This window comes from Hemibagrus wyckioides, linkage group LG10, assembly GCF_019097595.1.
Source record: "Hemibagrus wyckioides isolate EC202008001 linkage group LG10, SWU_Hwy_1.0, whole genome shotgun sequence".
Classification (NCBI taxonomy): Eukaryota; Metazoa; Chordata; class Actinopteri; order Siluriformes; family Bagridae; genus Hemibagrus; species Hemibagrus wyckioides.
Genome location: NC_080719.1, coordinates 14996387 through 15015643, shown reverse-complemented (window position 1 = coordinate 15015643; position 19257 = coordinate 14996387). Strand labels below are relative to the sequence as shown.

At 39.2% G+C, this 19257-nt stretch overlaps 1 protein-coding gene across 1 annotated transcript in view; it reads right to left on the bottom strand.

Moving 5' to 3' along the window:
- The window catches only part of frem1b (Fras1 related extracellular matrix 1b), a 31438-nt gene extending 24932 nt beyond the window's left edge, over positions 1–6506 (bottom strand). The window contains exons 1-8 of the mRNA XM_058401783.1: positions 6029–6506; positions 5102–5352; positions 4098–4192; positions 3666–3955; positions 3153–3352; positions 2724–3047; positions 2420–2528; positions 1761–1892 (exon numbers count right to left, since the gene is read on the bottom strand). Of these exons, the coding sequence (XP_058257766.1) occupies positions 1761–1892; positions 2420–2528; positions 2724–3047; positions 3153–3352; positions 3666–3955; positions 4098–4192; positions 5102–5335 (1384 nt within the window). The 5' untranslated portion in view covers positions 5336–5352; positions 6029–6506. The remainder of the gene's footprint in view (positions 1–1760; positions 1893–2419; positions 2529–2723; positions 3048–3152; positions 3353–3665; positions 3956–4097; positions 4193–5101; positions 5353–6028) is intronic.
- Between the last annotated feature and the right edge of the window lie 12751 nt (positions 6507–19257).

Here is a 19257-nt window from a genome sequence, read left to right as displayed (position 1 = left end):
GCCTGGTTCCTCTCAAGCTTTCTTTCTCGTATCTCAGGGAGTTTTTCCTTGCACTGTCAACTCAGGCTTGCTCATTAGGGATCAATATTAATTTGATTTTTTTCTATGTTTCTATATTCCTCTAACACTGCTTTGACACAATGTTCATTGTTAAAAGCACTATACGAATAAATTGAATTAAACTGAATTAAAATAGGGGAAACAGACCGTTATTCCCATAACAAAAATACACTATATTGCCAAAAGTATTCGCTCACCTGCCTTGACTCGCATATGAACTTAAGTGACATCCCATTCCTAATCCATAGGGTTCAATATGATGTCGGTCCACCCTTTGCAGCTATAACAGCTTCAACTCTTCTGGGAAGGCTGTCCACAAGGTTTAGGAGTGTGTTTATGGGAATTTTTGACCATTCTTCCAGAAGAGCATTTGTGAGGTCACACACTGATGTTGGACGAGAAGGCCTGGCTCTCAGTCTCCGCTCTAATTCATCCCAAAGGTGTTCGGGTTGAGGTCAAGACTCTGTGCAGGCCAGTCAATTTCATCCACACCAGACTCTGTCATCCATGTCTTTATGGACCTTGCTTTGTGCACTGGTGCACAGTCATGTTGGAAGAGGAAGGGGCCAGCTCCAAACTGTTCCCACAAAGTTGGGAGCATGGAATTGTCCAAAATGTCTTGGTATGCTGAAGCATTCAGAGTTCCTTTCACTGGAACTAAGGGGCCAAGCCCAGCTCCTGAAAACAACCCCACACCATAATCCCCCCTCCACCAAACTTTACACTTGGCACAATGCAGTCAGACAAGTACCGTTCTCCTGGCAACTGCCAAACCCAGACTCGTCCATCAGATTGCCAGATGGAGAAGCATGATTCGTCACTCCAGAGAACGCGTCTCCACTGCTCTAGAGTCCAGTGGCGGTGTGCTTTACACCACTGCATCCGACGCTTTGCATTGCACTTGGTGATGTATGGCTTGGATGCAGCTGCTCGGCCATGGAAACCCATTCCATGAAGCTCTCTGCGCACTGTTCTTGAGCTAATTTGAAGGCCACATGAAGTTTGGAGGTCTGTAGCGATTGACTCTGCAGAAAGTTGGCGACCTCTTCGCACTATGCCCCTCAGCATCCGCTGACCCCGCTCCGTCAGTTTACATGGCCTACCACTTCGTGGCTGAGTTGTTGTCGTTCCCAAACACTTCCACGTTCTTATAATACAGCTGACAGTTGACTGTGGAATATTTAGGAGCGAGGAAATTTCACGACTGGATTTGTTGCACAGGTGGCATCCTATCACAGTTCCACGCTGGAATTCACTGAGCTCCTGAGAGCGACCCATTCTTTCAGTCTGCATGCCTAGGTGCTTGATTTTATACACCTGTGGCCATGGAAGTGATTGGAACACCTGATTCTGATTATTTGGATGGGTGAGCGAATACTTTTGGCAATATAGTGTATGTTATTGTTTTAAACCTAGTGTCTGGTCTGCAACTTATATAAAATATAAACTTCAATCTACTATGGAAGTAATCTGGAAGTTTTCACTGTAAAATCTGAGGCACTAAAGGCCTACACTACAAACAAGGAAGGAAATGTAAAAATTCACATATGGATAAGTGCTTCTCTGTTAAGTGCTTTTCCTGAACAGGAAGCTTTTGTTTGGATGGCAGGGAGTGGAGAGAGCTCACTATCATCATTTTAAGATTTATCATAGCTTTGGAGACAACATGCAGATGATAGGAAGATAATATATAATTCCACCTCGAACACTGAGCCGTCCATGCAGAGGGCCGTCCACAGCTACCAGAGTGACAGCGTCTATGTTGTCATTATCGACAATCTGCAGGTTCTCCCATGTGATTGGTCTGGACTGACCCTCCAGTAGATCCAGACCTTTATGGAAAGAAGCATTACAGATATTAATGTCTGAAATGTCAAAGATACTGAAAATGCTACCCATTGAATGCAGTTACTTCAATCACAAATTTGACATTTTACATACTGTCTTATTTTGCTAAATATTGATATTATTGAAGTCTATTAAATCTGCACCAGTATTGGTGTTTACTTTACTTATATATCCTAAATGCTAAATAAGAACACAGCTAGAATAAAAAAAAACATTTCAAAATATATCAACTGAAAATATCTTAATATCTTAAGCTTAATTTATTTTGATTAATTAATTAATTTTTTTAAATTATTTTTTACAGCTGTAAAATTAGTACAAATACAGACTCATTAGACTTAATACTGAATTAGTAAATTAATATTATTATTTTTTTTCGGATAGTGCCATGATTTTTTTGCACTAACAAACAAATAAATACATATGGCATGATATCTAATCTTAGTAAATTAGCTCATTTTAGATAACCTCACTTTAGCTAGGACCACAAGTCTGCACATATTTTAAATACCCAGATTCCAGGATACTCGAGGAGCATTTGTTTCTGCTGTGCGGATTGAGATGTGCATCATAATAGGCGGACTAGGTGTGAAAAAGCCATCAATAGCTTGGAAATCAACCTATGAAACAAGAAAACTTCAAGTAAATGACAAATTTTAACATATTTAAAAATGTTTATTTTGCTTTGGAACACATGAAAATCTTTTTTTATTGGAATAAATATTTTCTCCACTTTGTCTGAATCAAGACATTTGACTTACACCTGGTTTAGACACAAGAACAGCAGAATAAATTTCAAACTTGATTTTGCTCACCTCAATATTCTTTCTGTTGGTGTGGCTGCTGTTTGGGGGCTGATATGCAATCTTCATCTCATTCAGGTCTTGCCAAGAGAAGGAAAAGACAGCCTTGGTATGATCATCCAGATGTGTGATGTAACCCTCTGCTGGAGGCTTAGTCACGTTAAACACCAGCTGAGCCTGTGGGGTCTCGTCGTCTTTGGCATCCAGAGAAGCTGTGGTCATAGGGGTCAGGATGAACTGATCTACTTCTAGGATGAACATGGACATGAAAGCAGCATGGGGAGGCTGGTTGTGCATGGCTCCATGGATCAGGACCGGGAGCCAAACACTCTCCGCCTGTGGAATGACAGAATAAAAGCCTGTAATTGGGTAGTTCTAAAACAATACATGTACTTGCCGGTTATGTTTTAATACATGAAGCTGTGTAAATTAATTTTTTACCTTTAAGAGGGCCCGAGTGTTTTGATCTCTGATTTCCACCTTGAGTGGTACATAATCAATTTCAGGTGAAGGAGGGCTGAGGTGCTCGTACTTTAAACCTGAAGTAAGGAACTCACTGCAGCTGGTCTTCAGGAAGCGTACCTCTCTGGTGTTATGGACACAGGCCTTATTTCCAGGGCAAGAAATAGCTGTTTGTCGACCTTCATGATGAGAAAAAATTCAATTTAAGTTGACACAAATTAATGGATGGTCTCAATGTTTAAAACAGACTCTTGTTCAGGAAAACCTCTTCATAGGGAAGTGTTTATCCATATGTGAATTTTCACATGCTTTCCCTCTGTATTTGGAGGAATATAGTGGCCCAGACTTTACAGTTATTATAAAATAATAATATTTGAAAGTAAATTCAGCAGTTATTAGCAGTTTACATTTTGAAGTGGTAGACTAATCTATGTATATATAAAAATAATATACAAAAAATAGATTTCTTTTTTAATGAGAATATTGCCATACCTTTTCTTGGCCCAGGGATCAGCTCCGATGCCTGATCTCTCTGTGCCAGATCCTCTTTAACGACTTGACCCAACATAGGGACACTGATCTCAGAATTGAGGAGACGGACAGTACAGATCACGTCAGGCTCAGATATGAAGGTCAGCACACTGTTGTCAATGGTGTTAGAGAGTCTGTAAAACTCTGGAACCACCAAAGGAACTTTTCCAAACTCTATCAAACTCCTCTGAGCTGCTAGCACCTGCACCCTCAGCAGGAACGTCTCAGTAAATGTCTCTGAATGCGTGAATCTGGGAAAGAAATCTATTGTTAATATGCACCTTTCTAAATTAGAAAAAGGAGAGTAGTATTAATTCTTGTACAAGAACATTTAAACAATAAAATGCTTAGAAGGAGCAAAGAAGAATAAATGTTAACAGTTACTGTGTGTACCTATAGACTCTCAGCATGACTGTGTCCTCCTCCAATAATGGACTGCCATTGTGAATATATTTCACCTCATCTGACTGAAAGTGGCAGTCAAAAACCTAGGACATAAAATTTGGTAATTAGAAATCACATTCCAGTCAGAGTCTTTATTGGGATGTTTATTGGGAGCTAAGGTTACTGTGTTATTCACGTGCTACTCCTTGATTTCCACAAACCTTCACAAAATATGCAGGTAAATTAGAGTAAGAATAGTTTTGTGTGTGTGTGTGTGTGTGTGTTTGTGTGTGTGTGCATAGTCCTGCAATGGATTGGTACATCATCCAGGATGTGTTGACCCCTCACTGTAGACTCTGGATCATATGTCACTCTTGTCACTCAAAGAGATCACAGTTCAACCAGAATTGATGAATTGACTTGAATGACTTGAATTTTATTTACCTCATGTTGATTTAAAACTTAAAAACTTCAAGATTTGTGTTAATGGTTTTAGAATTCTGACGGGGATCCATGTGGAACCTTTTGTGAATGAGCAACCATCTGTCTGAAGGTTTCTACATTTACAGATTTTCCTAGGAAACCGTTTAAGGTGCTTAGATCTAACCTTTAAGACATGAAGCTAATGCGGTAATGTCATTATGCGAGCACTTAATTTGCAGTAGGAAATAAAACAGATGCTCTGCTAATGCAATTTTGCACTATACAGAGCTTTTAGGCCTTTCTTTGCAACCCATAATCTAAAAACCTGGCCACAGCTCTGGACATATTGTGCTGGATTAAGTAAACATTACAGGCCACCTGATTTACACAAGGAGCTTCTTCAGTATGAGATGTTAGATATTTACATGTCTACAGCATTTGGCTGACACCTAATCCAATTTTTCACTTAACATCAGGGGGTTTTAAGGGTGTTGCTCAAGGGCCCAGCAGTGACAGTTCGGAGTTTGAACTCACAACCTTCTGATCAGTAGATGAACATCTTAACCAATGAGCTATGACATGGACTTTACCTGTGGAGTAAGTTTTCCCACCCTCTGAGTCACAGGCTCATTGAGCACCACTTCCACTTTGCAGGCCTCTGATGTCTCATCAATGTTGAACTGCAGCTCTTCTTTGGTCACTGAGACACTCTGGCCTCGGATCACCCGCAGTCCAGAGTTCCTCCTTAACACACTTTCTGCCTGGCTTAGTAGCAGGATGTAGCCTAAGGCAACCAGTGTCCATAGAAGGTCCACCACCCCCATATGTTCGGTTTGTTCAGCTGTTTTTGTAAACACAAGAAGTGTTATTGGACTTTAGAGAATGTTAAGTTGCCAAGGGCTCATCGCATCTGTACAGTATTGAGACAATAAGGTGATTAGAATCAAGGCACTTAAGCTTGTGGAAATGAGTCATGTTCCAAACCAACAAGTAACAAAATAATATGTGAACTCCAGATAGATAACTAGACATAGAGAAGATTGGAAATGGATAAATACTTACGGTATTTATGTGCTATATACTTTGACTTATACTATATGGTTGTGTTCATTCAAGGTAAATTAACACAATCTTAATCCTTTGTGGGCTTAAATCATCATTACATTTGGAGTTGGCAAAGCTGGAGGAGATTTTTTAGTTTAAATCCAAAACTCATGCTAATGCATCCTGTGTGTTATATTAAGGTATAAAACAGTGATTGTGCCAATTGCTTGACATGTGACTCCGGATGTGTAAAATAAGGCTTTAGAACATGTTCAGACAAATCAGAGCACTGCTGTTACTTGAGGACACAATATAAACAGCCCCAAACCAGATGCAAACCAATAAACTGCTCTTTGTCTCATTAGAAAATGACTCAATATAACTGAGAGGATTTGCGTGGTGTGGTCTTAGTCTCTTATCATCAGAAACATGCAGGGAGGCAAGCAGAAGGAGCATGGAGGCATTGTACATACCTGCTTCAGCTGACTCTCCAGTTCTGGCCTTCTCTGCTGAGTTTTTGGGAAAATCTCCGTCTGCTCAGTGGTCCTGAAAGAGTGCAGGGGGTCTGTGCACATCCAGCCCCCTGCCTCACACAAACTGCTTCACACAAAAAGGAAAACAAATAGAGAATGAAAACAATAAGAAAAACAAAAGAAAGAAGGTCAGTACATCTGCCCCACTTCCTAGAGCTTGAAATGAAGCAGCGATACAAAGTAGACAGAGAACAAGAAAGAAAAGTAAAATGGTGAAGGAGAGAGAGGGGAAGAAAAATTAGACGTCCAAACACAGGAAATGTGCAGAGCAGTTCCAAGAGTTTTTACTCCTCTAATGCTGCCTTTGACTCACAAACCCAGATGTTCCTATTCCCTAAAGAAGGCATGCTTTAGACCCCACTGTTCCCTCAAAGAGAAAGAAGGAGGAAACTTGGAAAGCAAGAAGGGGAGAGAGGTAGAAAGGCGGAAAGACAGAGTTCAACTAAGTAAGTAAAAGTTATTTCAGTGAACGCAAAGTTTGAAAGGCGGACCTGTTCACTGACTTCTGAGGACTTTGATGTTTTATGGCATTGAAGCCCTCCTGGGGTGAACAGAAAGGGGCGTAACAAAGGGCTATAACACACGCACACACACTCACACACACACACACACACACTGACACACACACACACACACACACTGACACACACACACACACACTGACACACACACTCATTTACTTACTCCACACTCATTTTACCCCCAGCAGCACACAAACACTTAACCAACTACACACACATTTCTGCACCGATCCACACAGAATGTTTTCTAATGCTGTCAGTCTCTCTGCTCTGTGGGAAGGATGTCAAGACTCTGATCCACAGCCTCGCTGAAAAGCTGAAGGAATTATAAAAACACCTTAGTACTGCTTAAGATGATCAGTATCAGTAGTACAGCTCTGCTTCTAATGCCATTGTATAACAGGAGGAACTACTTCACTTCTACAAAGTTAACATCAGTTGGCTACTTCACTTCTTCATTATTACTCTTGGGCTGTTTCTGTACCTTCCTGTGTGGTTTAAATCTGAACAAATCCAGAGGTGGGTTTTTTTTTGCCCCTAGGCCTACTTCAACCAGCCCAGGAGAGTGCAAGTGATATAACATATGGCGTAATATAAGCAAACCTTGTTGACGTTTCTGAGTTTGAGATCTCTGTTTTATGCTAATGACAACTCGATCTTCAGACTGGCTCCTGCTCATTCTGAGATAACATCAAATACTTTTAAACCATATTCTTTTACTACATCCACATTCGCACATTAATTCAATTACATTACATCTCAAATACACTAAACTATAATATATTACAATAGTCTCCATTTATGTACTGACAATATATATGCATTTTATATGAGCAGCTAACCATGATGCTGCCTACTGCATATCATCTTAAGCTGCTTGAGCATAAATGATGTTCGTAGAAAAAAAGTCAATACACAGCTAAAATATCTAAACCCACGCACACCAGCACACACTTTCTGACTCAGTGAGTGGTAAGTGACTGTGATTAACAGTTTCAGGCGAGTGCCAGGGCAAGGCTGATGGTGCCAGAGTGTCGGTTTTAATTAATCCAGCGTTGCATCCAATCAGTAATGTGTTGAGGCATGTTTAACAGGACGCAGACACAAAACACTGACATTTGTTTCCTGTTCTGGCTAAGCTATTGGCTAAATTAGTTTGCCTTTCCTATTCTAGTTTGAGGAAGTCCCTGAAGCGGTCCCAGATCTAAGGAAACTTGACACTGAAAGCCATCTATTGTAGATTGGTACCCAATCGGTCACCGAGGCATTTGCTCTTCTGATATAAATTTCACATTGTTGTAATCGAATTACTGAATTCATTGATTTGGTATGTTTCTAGAAGGGCACTGAAAACAATGTTATTGTTTTTAAAAGGAACTGAATATTTTGTTTAGTGCATAATTCTGTGATTCTGTTCATATTTACTTTTACAGTTTCCATTAAAGCATATAGTTCTAACTTGCACAAGTCTGGATTTTTAAATGAGTCACTAATTTGTAATATATAATATACTGTATATGTCATTTTATACATGAACTGCAGTAAATATTTTGCTAGAGACAAACACATGTCTAAAATTTCATTATACCCATTTACAGTGTACACAGATTCATTTATTGCTCCGTATTTTATTATTTTATTAAATTGCTATAAAAAACGTAAGCTAGTCATGATATTTCTAATTATATAGACTGATTTAGATGACTTTAAAAACATAAATTTTATGTTTTGTATATATATATACACTATATTGCCAAAAGTATTCGCTCACCCTTCCAAATAATCAGAATCAGGTGTTCCAATCACTTCCATGGCCACAGGTGTATAAAATCAAGCACCTAGGCATGCAGACTGTTTTTACAAACATTTGTGAAAGAATGGGTCACTCTCAGGAGCTCAGTGAATTCCAGCGTGGAACTGTGATAGGATGCCACCTGTGCAACAAATCCAGTCGTGAAATTTCCTCGCTCCTAAATATTCCACAGTCAACTGTCAGCTGTATTATAAGAACGTGGAAGTGTTTGGGAACGACAGCAACTCAGCCACGAAGTGGTAGGCCACGTAAACTGACGGAGCGGGGTCAGCGGATGCTGAGGCTCATAGTGCGAAGAGGTCGCCAACTTTCTGCAGAGTCAATCGCTACAGACCTCCAAACTTCATGTGGCCTTCAGATTAGCTCAAGAACAGTGCGCAGAGAGCTTCATGGAATGGGTTCCCATGGCCGAGCAGCTGCATCCAAGCCATACATCACCAAGTGCAATGCAAAGCGTCGGATGCAGTGGTGTAAAGCACGCCGCCACTGGACTCTAGAGCAGTGGAGACGCGTTCTCTGGAGTGACGAATCACGCTTCTCCATCTGGCAATCTGATGGACGAGTCTGGGTTTGACGGTTGCCAGGAGAACGGTACTTGTCTGACTGCATTGTGCCAAGTGTAAAGTTTGGTGGAGGGGGGATTATGGTGTGGGGTTGTTTTTCAGGAGCTGGGCTTGGCCCCTTAGTTCCAGTGAAAGGAACTCTGAATGCTTCAGCATACCAAGACATTTTGGACAATTCCATGCTCCCAACTTTGTGGGAACAGTTTGGAGCTGGCCCCTTCCTCTTCCAACATGACTGTGCACCAGTGCACAAAGCAAGGTCCATAAAGACATGGATGACAGAGTCTGGTGTGGATGAACTTGACTGGCCTGCACAGAGTCCTGACCTCAACCCGACAGAACACCTTTGGGATGAATTAGAGCGGAGACTGAGAGCCAGGACTTCTCGTCCAACATCAGTATGTGACCTCACAAATGCTCTTCTGGAAGAATGGTCAAAAATTCCCATAAACACACTCCTAAACCTTGTGGACAGCCTTCCCAGAAAAGTTGAAGCTGTTATAGCTGCAAAGGGTGGACCGACGTCATATTGAAACCTATGGATTAGGAATGGGATGTCACTTAAGTTCATATGCGAGTCAAGGCAGGTGAGCGAATACTTTTGGGAATATAGTGTATGTACACTCATCTGTATTTGCTCATCTATAAAGTATGAAGACTAGAAAAAGTCCAGGGAATTATTTAAAACTATAAATGACTCCTGTTTTTAGCTGACAGGAGAGAAACCCAGTGTGATCTTCTGCTGTTGTAGCTCATGCACCTGAAGGTTTGATGTGTTGTGTGTATTGAGATGCTAAGTGTGGTTGTAAAGAGTGATACTTTGAGGTATTGTAGACTTCCTGTCAATTCAGACCTGTCTGATCATTCTCCTCTGATATCTCTCATCAACAAGCTGTTTCAGCCTGCAGACCCTTAGTTTTTCCGGCCCATCTGACACCATCACAAAACTTTACCTGTATAACTATGTATAACTATAATCAACTAGAGATGGATTTTCTAAAACGTACACAGCAGTAATTATTGTTATTTCTACTGTCTGTAATAAAAATATGCATTTGTAAAACTAAATTAAACATATATCATGTAGGTAACACAAATTTCATGAACATTTCCATAGGTATTTGATGTGCTTTGGATGCAAAATAAATACAGAGGAGATCATTTATATTGTATTTACCTTGAATTTTGTTTAAACTTCTACAAACTTTTGCACAGTTACTTACTTTTTGACTTTTCATCTGTGTGAATTAATTTGACACTGACAACAAATTGAGGCAAAGCCAGAAACTGCAGTAGGCTTTAGCGTTAATCCTATTTGAAGTGTCCCTTCACTCCTGATGGATTATGACTGCTAGCCTTTCACATTCAGACTTTTGAAGAGGGAATGCAGAGAACAGTGCTGGCCAAGTGCCCACCTATGCCAAAGGCGGCTGACATACTTGGGCTTTTTTAGTCCCTCTTAGCTTCATCTACTACCTTTGGTTCAGTCATAAGCCCAGTAAACAAGAGCATGATTTTGTAAGAGCGTTTTCATATTTTCAAGAGAATTTCATATTGCTTACAACTTACAACAAAACTCTGCCTCGTTACTCTCCTGTGGAATTCACACAGGATTTCAGCTTTAAGGTTGGAGTCTTGGAAGAACGTTTGAGGGGACTGAAGTGAAAAGTTCCTCACATGACGCCACTGACAACTGGCACGGAGCACTACTTTAATTAGCAGATACAACCTGATGTTACTGTAGCACCAGACACTAGGAGCACAAGGATGTTACTTTGACACCTCAGGATCACAGGCTTAAATAAAGTGATATCCTTTATTAACGCATCTAATCAGCAGCGGTAGAACTGATGATCTTGGCAAACTGTCTGACCCCAGAGCCCAAAGGCAGCCATTGCCAGCCAACTGTGCCCTGTGATCAGAGTTTCCTTTCACACAACATAACTTTCAGAGGTCTCTGCAAGGAAGTTTCACTCATGACTCTAGTGACACCTGCTACAGCATATTTTCACAAAAACATTCATTCAACAGTTATATAGTAATCAGAAATAAATAAATCAGATGTACCCGTCACTAATAAATCATTGTAAAAAGGAATAGAGAGATTGCTACAGGGTTAAAAAAGGCTGTTTGTTGCCTTCCCTCTGGTATGAAGATACAGACACTACAGATCTGTTAGTTTGTATGTGTGTGTTTGTGTGTCAGATATCTTGATCTCTTTCAAAGAAATCATGAGACATGATGGATGACCTTCACTGCAGGCGATGAGGGGAGCAATCCTGTGATTATGCAAACGAAGCAGACTTTGATGCAAAGTGCCCCAGACTGGACACAAATGTTCATGACTCGTGAAAGGGCAATACTCCCTGCAAGAAATAACACACATGAGCAGAGTGAATGAGAAGCAAGATAGGTGTAATGAGGGGTGGGGGTGGAAGTAGTGCAAAGGAACAAGTGAGGTTGCACAAGTGCCTTAATGAGAAGGGCCGGCAACTCCCCGCAGCACAATACATTATCATATTACCACATAATTAGTTTGTTTTTCCACTTGAAATGAAAGCGGGTCAACTGTGCATTCAGAACTTGAGGCAGGGGAAGAGAAAACCACTCTATACTCTCATCCCTATACACCACACACAGCTTCACAGTCATATCTGGGATCGAGTTGCACTGAGGGCCAGGAGAGTGAAGCTTCCTGAGATATCCTGAACAGTGTACACAGACCACCCAGAGTGGGTAAAAACCATTATGCAGGCATATATGGGATGAGACATAACAGATGATCTCCAGCACAGTGGCTCACTCTCAGAGTCTTGGCAACCTGCTTGGTAAAACTTCATGTTGAGTTTTGTAATTTCATATAGATGGCTGTACAATGGCGTTTTGTATATTCCTGCATATCATAAATATAGTATGATTACCTCAAAACCTAAATATAGAAAAAAATCACTAATTTTCTATATTCACTGTGTATTCACAGAAAGGATAAAATACCTTCTTGCAGTGTAATGTATGATTTAGTATATTGTATTACAATACAGTGCACACATACTGCATATTTCATGGATAAGGCAATTTATACCCACTGACCATCTCTTAGACAATTCCAGGCCTCCATAAAGAGATTGTAAAACTTCATCCAAGTCCTGTACAGTAAGTGAGGTCTGCCAATAGACTGGCCAGCAGCAAAAGTGATCACGCATTGTTCTCTTGAGTGCACTGAACCAGCAGCAGTAACTACACATTAGAGAGAATGACTGGAGTGGACTTGGCTACTGTCCTAGTTCATGCATCAGCACAGACTGCCTAAAGAGGAGAGCAGATCTCTGTCTGTTTTTCTTTACTTTGTTTGGTTGAATCTTTGGAGGAAGATGTATGTAGATTCATTTTGAATTCTATTTGACTAGCAGTGGAAATCAAATTTAATAAGGATGAGCATGTGTATGTGAAATGATGTGACACTTGTCACTCATCATCCAGATAATGACAACTTGCATGAAAGCTACTTATTTGTTGCTTCAGATGGACTTATAATTTGTAATATTTAGTATTTAATACAGACAGTTTTCCTATCTCATCTGCAAAGGCAAAGATTAAAAACTTATCTGTGGCTGCACATTTTTCATTCCAACCAAGTAGGTGCCACACAAGGCCCAGATCAACTGGTTGAACAGGTGGAAACAGGTGGAAGTCCAGCTTGGTTGGAATGAAGATCTGAAGCATGCAGGACATTTCCAGGTAGAATAGAACTGATTTAAAAATCACGGACCTTGGGTGCATCAAAAATGCATCAAAACAACATTAAAAAAAGAAATGACAATCAGGAAGCAGTAAGCAGTTGTAAGTGAGAACAGGTGCTAATACTAATGAGAAGGAAATACTGAGGAGGTGCTGCCAATGATGCATCTGTAGCATGAATAGTAAAAGATAATTCTAGATTCTCCATAATTATAGATGTAAAAATGATATAATCTGTATAATTGTAGACATGCATGATTACACATAATGTAATAACTGTAATTCATTAATGGACACATGCCCACTATAGGGTTGATATCTACAGTATGACCAACTGTAACTGGCACATCTGATTTTGAGCTTGTTGACTTCCCACTTTTCATAATTTTAGTTTCCAGGTCTTGCTCATCTTATGCCTTAGCACATAGATGCTCTTTGTTTTCCTTTTTGCTTCTCACCAAGTCTTATGTTTTTCTGTTGCAGTTTAAGAAGATGTTTTGTGATTTCTATTAGCTCCTTTCCTTAACCCTAACCCTAGTTCCTTGGTCATAACATTTCATGTTTTCTGTTTATTTACCTTATTCTGTCTACCCAGTTTCTGTTATGATTTTTTTTTTTGCTAAGCATGTCTATGGTGTCTACATTTCATCTTAATAAAACTCTGCTTCTTATATGTTTATTCATAGGACATGACTAACAAAACCTTTGTATTACATATTGCAGATACTGTTGCCAAAGTCTGTCTGAGAAGTATCCTGTAGCATCTATCACCATTCACACAGATTCACCCTGTCTTATTTGTGTATTCTGTTCTATAACAGGAACCCTGGTTCCAGCAGTTGGGTGGGTTAATCTTTGCTGGGTGGCACACACAAAAGCAAAAGCAGCATGGCTTGAGTCCAGTGATCTGGCTGCTTCCCAGTTCATGCTTAATCACAGTCTGTGGTCAGTGCTGGAGCCCTTGCCTTTTACAGCCAGCTGAAATCAGAGAGGGCCGAGTAGGTCAGCAGAATGAAGCTGGCTGCTATGAGCTTAGCATAGATGTCTGATCATGCCAAGCAGGTGTGCAATCTCTATCCGGGGACAAGGGAGGATGGAGAAGACATGCAACCAAGAAATTAGGAGTCTTGCTGCAGTTTTGAGTTGCTAAAGGGGGTTGGGGGAACATGCCAAGACCAAGAGCTTATTGCCAAAAGTGGACCTGCCAAAGCTGGATGACCCCAGTCCCCTCTGTCTCTCTCCAGACGTGTGGTCTTTCTGTCAACACGATGCCAATATGGCCTGTGTTTGGCTGTGTATATGTGTATCTGAATATGAATGCAGCCTATGTTGTGCATGAGAAGAACGGAGACTGATATTACAGAGAGAAAGATATTAAAGCAGGCCTGTCCCAAAACATGCACAATTACAGTCATCCACAATAGATATTGAAGTAATACTACAGTTATACCTTGAAATATTCATACAGAATGTTAATATTTGAGTAGTATGGTATTTAGGGAAATCAAATTGATATGAAAACCAAACATACTTGATACATGGTTTGATTTCTTCACTGGAGCAAAGAGGTAATATAGGCATATCTGTCCAATGTTCATTGGTTTTATTACAAGAAGGATAATATGTATTTATCAAAAAAAGTTATTGCAAAGAGTTAATAAAACCTGAATAATTTCCACAGTTATTGCTAAAATAACTGCAGTTTTCCATGCTAACTTCCCTGATGTTACTTTCATCGACACAGTATGATGCATGCTTCCAGTCACACTGACTATGTGTTTTGAGGTATATCTACACTTCAGGGAACAGATTTTGTATGACTTACATTACAAGTTATTTACATTAGCCTTGTAGTGCAAAACTAATAAAATAAAGTGCAAAACTAATTAATGCCTGAAACCAAACATATCTTGTCTGATTTTTAGGGTAAAGGGTCTACTTTTAGCGTCAAGGGCCAATTGTAAAATGTCAAAATTATGTTAATATTTATTATTTGCAGATTTAATCTACAGCTCATAAACCATAGCTACTTCTGCAGGTTTAATGGGAAAAAAAAGTGTCTCACTGTTCTAAGTTCATCTCCATGTGCAGATGTTTTAATTAAAAAAAAAAAAATGACAGGACACATCACTCTCCCTCTTGAGCGCTTGAACAAATTAAAGTGCATCCCAATGAGATTCCCTGCGATACAAGCACTTTGATGTGTATGCATGCAAATTCAGAAGGAAATGTCAAATTTGCATACATTCCCGTTGACCCCCATAGCCTGGCAGCGAACACTTGCGTCTCTGACAGTTCGGGCATTGCCCAGTCCAGACGAGCTGATTTGCATATGGGCGTGGTCTTCCAAACCACCGCGGGTCACGCGCGCATCTCGCGGAAGGAAGTGATTGAAAGTGACAACCGAGTGGCAGCTGATAGGGACATGGGCACGTGCACTTCGCCTTCACAGAGACTCGATTATGCATATGTGAAATAAACATGCATGTATGCTATTAAATTGTTTGAGGTTTAGTTGAAAAAGGAACATTCAATTCTCATAGATAGGAACCGTGTGCAATATCATATTATGTGCAATATGTTCTTAGTTTCCTTTTTTGTACTTTTGAATACATTTTGCATATATCGAATATTTCATTTATTTCTCATATATGTTTCATTTTAATTAAATTCTCTATCTCTACTAATTTCCTTTGGGATTAATAAACTTCTATCTTATCTTATCTTATCTTGTCTTGTCTTGTCTTGTCTTGTCTTGTCAACAACAAAAAGAAACCAAAACAAACAAACAACCCCCCCCCCAAAAAAATAACACAAAAACAAAACAACAATAAAAAAGGGGGAAAAAATATTTAGATAGATATTTATGTTAAGATGTAATGCTAATCAAAGTTAATCGAGGTTATTAATATTGTTTTATTGAAGGCAGCATGCTGGGGAAAGGGGAAGAAACAGAAACGAGAAAGCTCTAATAATAAAATAACAAAATAATAGTTTTGTTAGTTCTGTTATGTTATTTTCTAATTATTATTTTATTTTAAAATAAGTGTATTAATAATATAATTTTATTTGTTGTGCCTTGTACTATGTGAATAAAAAACTATACAAATATATCTAATATTGCTGATCCCTTGTCCGAAAAATGACCCAGAGAAGATCACGTCACTCAAGACTGCCCTCTGCCGGACTGATAAGAAAAATGATTACAGAAGTATAGCAGTAGCAGACTTCATGCAAAACATATCTCTTTAATTCCAGAGGAGGATCTGAATCCAGCACAGTCTGCAGAGCTCCCTCCTTAACATGCATAATAAATACAATTAATTATCAATCTCAATCAGGAACATTAGCAAAAGAATTCACTATGCTGGACTTTGTTCTCCTGGGACTCAAACTGGGAAACCCTGATGTTAAAGCAGCGACTTAAACACACACACACACACACACACACACACAGAAAACTGTGGTCTGATTTAATGAGAAAGCTTCTTTGTGTGTGAGTTCTTTAAAATGCATGAGGTCTTGATTTTGCAGCATTTGTAATTCAGAATTTATTAAAGAAGACTAATATTCCTAAGATGCAAATGAGAAGAAATGATTTTGCCATAATGATTAATACATTTGTTTGATTTGTTGATTAGGTCCTCGCCTCACATTACTTTCCCTAATCTGGGTCAGACCATTGCCAGAGGCAGTTCATTTTAATGGTCAGATTGCCGCTAAAGTATTTGTGCATGTCTAGTGGGTTAAAAGCCAAGGGTTCCAACAAAGCCTCATGTCATGCATATGGACAATTTTAAATACTCATATTCATATTCATAATAGTCTATATTTTTCCCTTGGCAATAAAACAGTTCTGTGACTTTTCTTCTTTTTTCTTTCCTTCTGTCAGTAAATTCATGTATAATTTCTTCTATCATTACTTGAGTCCATTTCTGAACATCAGTACAGCAAAATGATAAAAATATAGCAACATACTCAAGACTGCTTTTACCATGTGCTTGAAGTGTATTTAGGGAAAATAATTTCATGTGCCTGCTACCCCACTCACCTGAGGGTTGAACTTGTGCCTAAAATATTGTGCATTTAGGAAACTAACACATCTGTTATACATTGATCAAACCTAACCTGGGAATACCTTTAGCAGATGTTCCCAAGACATGGATTCTGTTGTCAGTTGAGCATGCAGAATTAGATAATTAGTACAATCTTTTGCTGGCTGAATAAAAAAAAAAAAATCACACAAAAAGTATACTGGTATTAGTACACATGCTTAAACAACACATACACACTTGCATGTTCTCTCAGTCTTACTGTGACAAAGGCACATACAGTAGACAAACACAGACATATAAAGACTGGCATGCGGTACAGAAATAAACACAAAAAGAGAGCAGAAGTGCACTTTTCTTAAGATGAGCCTTGAGAAGAGCTGCAGAGGGGCCTATGGAGGCTGAAGAACTGGAGCGAATGGTGATGGTGTCTCCAGAGCTGTTGGCTGCAGTTAAAGACCTGGCTGTGAACGGCAGGGACAGAGAGCAGATTTCACTCTTCAAACATGAGCTCTCTCAGCCAGACCTAGACTGTGAGTTGCTGCCAGGCTCTCATCGCAGCCAGCCTGGCCACATTCACTGTGAAAAGCCGTTTTGTTTGTTGTGTCACTTTGCTGCTCAAAAAAATCAAGATGGGTTTTGTGTGTGTGTGTGTGTGTGTGTGTGTTTGCGTGTGAAGGAGGGGCAGGTGTTGGAGGGTTTGCACATGTGCCCACACGGGAAAGGAGCCGTCCATCTCAAGCTGGGAAGGTTCCCCATCATATGGCAATCTTGCACACAACACATGGTTCTCACTGAATACGACAGCCACAACAACAACTACAAAGCCAAACCCAAGCCTACTGTTCAGCGACCAGTGCCATGTTGGAATGCTATGGATTGTTTGTAAGTCGATGAACAAAGATGCAGGGCCTCAAATGTTTCAGAGAGAAATCTGATATGAATTCTTAGGTGGAGCCAAAAGTCAGAGCACAAAAATGATACACTGTTCTCTATCAAAAAGAACAGACAGCACTGCAATATTAACAACCCTGGAGTGATTCTCAATCGCTCCCTTTAATAATCTCTGTAATATGAGGAAGCAAATCCTTTAATTACTTTTTATGAAGATATCAATAATTCAGACAACCTATTATAGAAAGAACAAATTGGAATGTACATGGTAACCAAAGTATTTAGGCAGCCACGACTCTCCTTCAGGAATTTGCAAGAAAAACATTTATCAAAGGGTCTATGTAGAAAGTGGAAAATACTAGGTCAACTAATATATATTGATTGATCGGTACACTCCATAGCTACTAGTAGGCAAATCATCCTTTATGATCAGACTATCATTAAACTCATGCTTCTAACAACAAAACAAATAAAAAAACGACACTTTTGCCTGTATCCGGCCTTCTCACTCTGTCTGTCTATCCAGAAGCTCCAGCATTGCGCACCAGATTGCCAGACCCCCTCTCTCTGCCACACATCAGTACCCAGCCTGCTGCCTGCTCCCTGAAGGACAGACCAACACCTGCTGTTGGCAAGCACTGCCTTCCCTTCCCAGCCTCCCCCTGCACTGTCTAAGTGAAGCCCAAGTGCTGTGAGGTGACACATGGAAAAGGAGTGTTGTGGATGGTGTATGGGAGTCACCATTCTGGGACTCTGTTCAGATGATCTGGCTCAAGGTTCCTCATCTATATCGTTTCACCTTCCATATGATTAACCTTTTTGGTCTTCTTTCTGGGTGTCTTAATGACCGGATATGCATTTATTTTTTGAAGAAAAGGTTAGAAAAATATATAGATATGTACTTATCATTATGACATATGATAAATAATCACTCAGGCACAGAAGACAGTCCTGTGTCAAAAACTAAACCCTACACACATGTCATCCTAGATATCACTATGGCACTATGATACACTGTGATCAGGCCTTTTACAGTTACAAAAACATTTTTAATAGTTGTTTTAATAGTTGGGAACTAGTTGTTCTTGAAACATACTGTATGTACATTTACTCACTTTCAGTAAGTACTTTATCCTTGTCAGAATGGATCCATAGCCAATGCTGAGACCAGTGGCCATGTGGTGGAACACACACACACACACACATATTACTTTGCACATTACTAATCTTGTTTTTCATCTCATTCTCCATATTTATTCCTAAATCTTTTTAGTATTTTTCTGCTATATTTTGTTATATTGGTATATTCTGCTATATTTTGTAATATTTTATATTTTGTTATTTGATATATATATATATATATATATATATATATATATATATATATATATATATATATATATATATATATATATATATATATATATATATTATATTTTATATTTTGTTATTTGATATATTTTTTGTTATATTTTTCTACCCTAATTTGGGTATTTTAGTATTTTTCTGCTATATTTTGTAATATTTTATATTTTGTTATTTGATATATATATATATATATATATATATATATATATATATATATATA